Below are 6,427 nucleotides of genomic sequence, written 5' to 3'. Positions count from 1 at the left end.
GATTAACAAGGGAGGGTGTCTCAGGTCACTTTTCCCAGAATAGCTGAAGAAAAGAGTAGGAGGTAAAGCGAGAGATGACAGGGTAAAAACTTACTGGGAAGTGAGGAAATGGAGACTGAAAGTGTTAAGTCTGGATGTGAGGGTAGCAGGAGAGGTTTTTTCCTTTCCACATTAAGCTAGAGAAGACATTTACCATGTTTATCAAAAAAAAAAAAAAAAAAAAGGCACTAAATGCTGACGTAAGGATAAAGAAACAGGATGGGGGATGGGAGAGGAACGAGGGGGATCCAGCAAGTAAGTAGAGTTTAGAAAGGCATAAGGTCACCTCTTCCTCAGAAACTAAGAGTGGGGTGTTACAAGAGCAGGTGAAAGTGTAAACACATTTAGAGACAAAAATTCTTTTAAAATTATAAAGTCAGTCTGATGAGCAGTAAATGGCATATGAGAAACGAAAAATCCATCTCTTATCACAGACTTAGCAGTACCTTACTTTGGCTTAGACAGGAAAACCTGCAAGTCAATTGCTTATTTAATCTAAAAAATCCATTTAGATTTTCTAAGTGTTAAAGCTGATCGATGCTACCTAACACAAAATTATAGGATTCTGTATTTTTTAAAAAGGGCATCACCTATCAACCACTATCTGGAAATATCTTGGGTCCGTGTTTTGAACAGGTAAGAAATTATGCCTCCAGGTTTTCCTTTCTCCTGGTGAGTTCTACTAAAGTATGTTATGTGCTTATGATTTTTAAAATTATATGACAGAAATGTTTCATTTTAAAATCATAATTCCTGAGACACATTAATGGTGTTTAGCTTTAATCTTTTAAATCAATCTTTTGCTTTTGCTTCATAAATATCCTGAACCCAAGTCTTACCTTGGTCACCTTCCCATTTCCCAGTATCACTCAACTCAGAATTTTTATTTATCTGAGATTCACATATTCCCTATTTTAACCAAATTGACTAGTTTTAATTGTTCCAGTAAATTTATGGTTTGGTTGGATGCCATGTTAGTGAAATGACATGTTTCTAGTTAGGAATATGCTCAACATTTATGGTTGACTCTAGTTATAAAATAAACTAGGTCTTTAGTAAGTTAGCTACTTAGCATCATGACAATCCTGTCACAATTAAGATTTTGCCCAAATTCTATCATCATTTTTCCACTGGGATTACTTTGCTTTCCAACTATTTGGATTACCATTATTAATCCTTGTCTTGAATGTATATGATTCTGATATAAACCCAATGTCACACTAACCAGAACTATAAAAATCATGAACATCTAATAATTAAAGCTATTTTCTTTATTTCAGAAAACAGTTGTATCAGTAGTACTCGGAGTGTTCAATAAATATTTACTGATTGCTTAATATGAGACATACACTGTTCTACAAACTGTGTTCAACAAACAAATATTTCTGCCCTCAAGGAGCTTATAGTCCAGTGTAAGAAAACAAATAGTAAACAAATGAATGCTTAGATAAGTACTATGGAAAGATATAAAGGAGGGGGGGCATAGAGTGCTGATAACTATTGTGTCAAGGAAGGGTTTGACCAGGTAACAGTTGAGTGAGACTGAAGGATGAAAGAAGTGAGTTCTGTGTGTATCTGAGAGGAAACTATTCCAGGGAGAGAGGACACCAAGAACAAAGACTCTAAGGCAGGACTGTACTCAGTGCTTTTGAAGAGGAGCACTGAAGCCAGAGTGCCTGGAGCTGAATGGCGAGCGGAAAATGGTAGTAGGTGAGGTAGGCGGGACTGCGAGCCTGCTAATCTCAAGGACTTTGGTCTTTAAGATGGGGAGGCACGAGATGGAAATAATCATTCTGGCTACTTAAGGGAGAACAGACCGTAGGGGCACAAGGATACAAAAAGGGGTTTTGGAGGGTATAGCTTCAATCCAGGCAAGAGGGATGGTGGCCTCGAACAGGATGTTACTAGTAAAGGTCAAAAGAGGTGGTCAGCTTTGGATGTATTTGGAGGTAGGACCTACCAGGTTTGCTGATTTGGATATGAAAGATAAAAGAAAAAAAGAACCAAGGATGAGTCCATGGACCTGGACCCGAGCAACCAGAAGCATGGCATTGCCATTTACTGAGTTGGGGGGAGACTGAAAGAGAAGTTTGGGAGGGAAGATCAAGGACATGTTCAGTTGGAGCTTTAATTAGATTTCTAGGTAGAGATGTCAAGTAAGCAGCTTTATACACATGGGTAAACTCCAAATCTGGAGTTTAGGGGACACGTCTAAGCTAGGGGTAAAATTTCAGAGTTGACAGCATGGAGTTGGATGAAATCACAGTGAGGGAGGACACATAAGAAAGAGAAGGGGTCCAAGGAAATTTCTTCCCCTTAAGAACCTAAACTCATAAGCAATTTTAAAGGCATGGATTTAAATAGTCCAAAAAGTAATGAACCTCCCGTACCTTGAAAGTGCCCTCTGCCCAACTTAGCATGTTAAAGAAATCTTGTTTTACATGTAACCTAAGAAACTCCAGAAAGCCTCAGAAGAACCCCTTAGGGGTCACCTTGGCCATGGGCTTCAAAAATAATAAGGAATTTATTTTTCCAATGACATAGCCATTACAGGTTTTACCTTAAATTTGCTTAAAAGCAAATATCATTTCATTCATTTAACTACGAATACATTAATACATTACAAAAGAAATATAAAAAGGAGTATTTGAGAAACTGGAACTTTGCCCTCACGCTCTCTCCTCTCTCTTCTGTGGAAGCGTGGTGGGCCTCTAGAGCGAGAATTCCCATTATGCACAGCATCAGGCCACATATTTCAAAAGAAGAAACACTAAAGCCCTTTAAAATGTCTATTTTGGAATGTTCCTTTTCTGGCAGTTTCCAACTTTGTATTCTACATACCCAAAGTTTTTTGTTTTTGTTTTTAAATGGAAAAATTGATTTTATTTAATATTTAACATGTCACAGATTCATTATACACTTCTAATGGTCAAATAGTGGTCGAGCACAGGCTGAAATATGTACTAGTTTAAATAAACTATGTGCGGTGCACGTAGAATTCCACAGGACATCATAGCCTAAAGTTCAATGTGTGTGGATTTATCTACTCTTGAAGCAAAAGTCTTCTGGACTTTTTCCAGCTCTTCCCGAAGGTGGGAAATGAGTTCATCCCTCTCTTCCAATTCTCTGAAAAGCTCCAGAGCCAAGGTGGCCTGCCAAAGAAATCCCCTACATATGGTTGGAGAAATAGGAAATGTTGCTTCTATGTAGGTAATATCAAAACGGTTGCAAACATTAAAAAGGATTTAAAGCTTGAACCATCACTTAACTCTTACAAGTTAACTTGAAAAAAACTCAAATGCATATGAGCCGCCTAACTGCTCATTCTGCACAGTGCCAATACCTGAATACTGACTTTGAACAAAACCATGGCTGTTTGGATTAGGGCCATTTGAGGGCCCTGCCTCATTTACCATGCTCTCTGCACAGCCGAAGTCAGATCCCTCAAATGCATCTGACTGTGAAACGAAAGCAGCAGTACTGGAACTGGCGCCTGCTGCCATGCTGGAAGAGGGCATCTGATGGAGCTGTCTCAAGTCTCTTGGGTCTAACATTGAGTTACAGGAGGGGCTTCCAATATTCATTCTCATAAGTCTCGAACCGTCAGTCTCCCTCATGCTGTCATTACTGGGCGTTATCATAGTCACAGGGCAATTCTGCAGCATGCTGGCATCAGAGATGCCATACAAGTCAGCTGGTGACATGGACGAAGCTTCCATTCTGCCTATGTCGTTAGTACTGTTATAAAGGCAAGCGTTAGAAGCATTCAATTCACTAACAGGCATTTCCAGGAATGACGGGATACCCTGTGAGTTAGAGGAAATTGTCCCTGTTGAAAAACTACTCAGTGGGTTGGTGCTGACTGAGCAGGAGGTCGGGTGGGCCACGGAGGACCAGCCTGAAGAAGGCGGAGGCGCCATCGGGGGCACGGCTGCAGCGTGATGCGGCACTGTGCTCGGGATGGGCACAGACGGCGGGTAGTAGGGCTCTGCTTGACTTGAAACTCCCGCAGTCCTGGGCATTTCTGTCAAAGCTGTACCATGAGAAAACAAGTTTGATTCTGTAGGGGGGAAATGAGCAAAATTATAAAAAGTGCTATTTCTACAAATCGTGCAATCACACTAATAAAGAAAATTTTCAAGGACACTGATGTAGCATTTCAAATTAAAAATTTAAACAGCACTAAAATTATTACATGAGCCCAAAACTGAATTCTGTGACACTTACTGTTTTACAAATACCTATAGATAATTTAGCTAAGTTATTTTGGCATAGGTAATCTCACTCCAGTCAAATGAAAACCTAGCTCCTGAGGCCCTATAAAGGTATTTTTGAAAAGTGAGAGATAAATATCAGAATTTCAGTTAATGGGACTCTAAATAGCCCCAAACCATTTCATATTCTCTACTTTTAAGAAAAAATGGAGCAATGGAGGACACATTCATTAGGGATGATTTGAAGTCCACATAACGTTCTAAGATGTGTTAAGATAAATTCCCAGTCAGAGAAAAATGAAGGCGTCTGTGTTTATTCACGTTATTATGTGACTGCTATACAAATAATCATGGAAAAAGCGCTGGCTTAAGAATGTACAGGGAAAAGTCTTCTAATTAACCCTGGTTGAAGGATCTAAACCAGAAGCTGGCAACTTCTTTTCTATACAGGGCCAGATAGTAAATACTTTAGGCTCTGCAGCCGCGGTTGGAACTGCTCGATTCCGCTGCTGTGCTGAAGAAAGCAGCCGTGGACAGTACGCAATCAGACAAGCATGGCTGCGCTCCAGCAAAATTCTATATAGACAGGCTACTGGCAGATCTAAACCGTTTCTTGCATGACGCACTGTGACTAGTAAAATTATCACCATATGAACGAAAGGTAATTTCTCAAACAATAACTCCCCCAAAACCAGTTTCCAATAGGACGTTTGGAAGCCAAGATCAATTCACTCAGTATTCAAAGCATGAAAATATCTTTGTAGGAGTAGAAAATATTAAAGAAGCAGTTTTATTCCTAAGAATGGAATTCCAATATATTGTGCAAAGCAGTGGTCTTTCTGATCACAAGGGATATTCTACAGGGAATAAAATACCTTTTTTAATGAATCGTCCTTCTCCAGTTGATCCTAGAGGACCAGGTCTAGGTCTTTCAGGAAAATTAACTGCTGTGATAAAGTTTCTCCATTATTAAATGTAATTTGAAAAATAACATTATCCGTTAAAATGCGCAAAACTGAATAAGCAAAACCCCCACAAAACCTATTTAAATATGAATCAATCCAAAATATTCTTACCACAGTCCTGCCACAGTTTCTGGAAAAGCAGAGTTGTTTTTTGTTTCTTTGCTTTATTGCCATAAGTATCTGGTTAGAAAGAAACCAGGAAAGCATGTGAATGAATCATCATGCTTCTTCTAACACATAGTGTTTCATGCCTATTTAGAAAATGCTTTCAATAAACGTACAGAACATGGATTTATTAAGCGTTGTGGAGTGTGCCCTAAGCCATGGTAAAGGGTATTTTTCTCTTAGTGAGAAACAGTGGGATAGTCGTCTTGTTTTCTTCTAACACTTGTATGTCAACAATGTCAACTAATACAATAGGGGCAGAAAAGGGCCAGAATGGAGACGACTCTGACGGGCAAGTTTGCTATCTATAAAAAGGACACAAGAAGGATCAAAACCCCCCTCAACTATAAAACAAATTTGGATAAACAGTTTAGATACCCTGAATTATTCCAGATTCCTCTCCTAAGAAAGAGATACAAAGAGCACACAGATCAATCAGCTGAAAAAAATCAACTGACAACGATCAGGAAAAGAAATGTAATTTACGAAAAAACACACAACTGTGTTTCAAGGACTCTTACAAAAATGTTATTAGCAGGACTAATTTTAGGAGATGTTTAAAACATTGCTGCCAAGAAGTCGCACCTTTTTCATCTGGCAGGTATCTAAAATCCATAGATTCACTAACTTCCTGGTCAGAAGGTCTCCGCAGGTGCATTTTTACTGTCACCGGTTCCGTGATAGCTTTGCAATACGGCGGAGTCTTGAAGACAATGGCCACTTGACGGTGTACATCAGCTTGTGAAAAGATGCCTTTTGCTTCCCAATCATTCAACACAAACCGAACTTCTATGTCATCTAGTGAATATGAAAGCAAAGGACCATCAATGGGAAAACAAAGTAAAATGTAGCTATTAATTTAAAATATATTCTGAATTCCATGAAACAGATGAAAAACAAATAAATACCTTTCTGAACTTTGTCACAGAGTAGAAAGATTTCATCTCCTCCTCTGACACTTCCACAGTTCTTGTTTACACGACAAATCCTCAATTCTGCAGTATTAGGGGCACCTACATAGGAAGAATTTTTTAAAGGAGTTGT

General features: G+C 39.0%; 1 protein-coding gene across 4 annotated transcripts in view; it reads right to left on the bottom strand.

Moving 5' to 3' along the window:
- Positions 1-210: 210 nt before the first annotated feature.
- REL (REL proto-oncogene, NF-kB subunit) overlaps positions 211-6,427 on the bottom strand; it is a 33,119-nt gene continuing 26,902 nt past the window's right edge. The window contains exons 6-10 of one of the 4 annotated variants that reach the window (XM_016214043.2): positions 6,292-6,396; positions 5,969-6,181; positions 5,330-5,398; positions 5,129-5,200; positions 211-4,099 (exon numbers count right to left, since the gene is read on the bottom strand). In XM_016214043.2, the coding sequence (XP_016069529.2) occupies positions 3,318-4,099; positions 5,129-5,200; positions 5,330-5,398; positions 5,969-6,181; positions 6,292-6,396 (1,241 nt within the window). In that variant the 3' untranslated portion in view covers positions 211-3,317. The remainder of the gene's footprint in view (positions 4,100-5,128; positions 5,201-5,329; positions 5,399-5,968; positions 6,182-6,291; positions 6,397-6,427) is intronic. The other 3 variants (XM_016214045.2, XM_016214044.2, XM_016214046.2) reach the window with 3 other exon arrangements.

Source organism: Miniopterus natalensis, chromosome 13, assembly GCF_054644295.1.
Source record: "Miniopterus natalensis isolate mMinNat1 chromosome 13, mMinNat1.hap1, whole genome shotgun sequence".
Lineage (NCBI taxonomy): Eukaryota > Metazoa > Chordata > Mammalia > Chiroptera > Miniopteridae > Miniopterus > Miniopterus natalensis.
The sequence above is the reverse complement of the archived record's forward strand: the minus strand, read 5'-3'. Positions and strand labels throughout refer to the sequence as shown.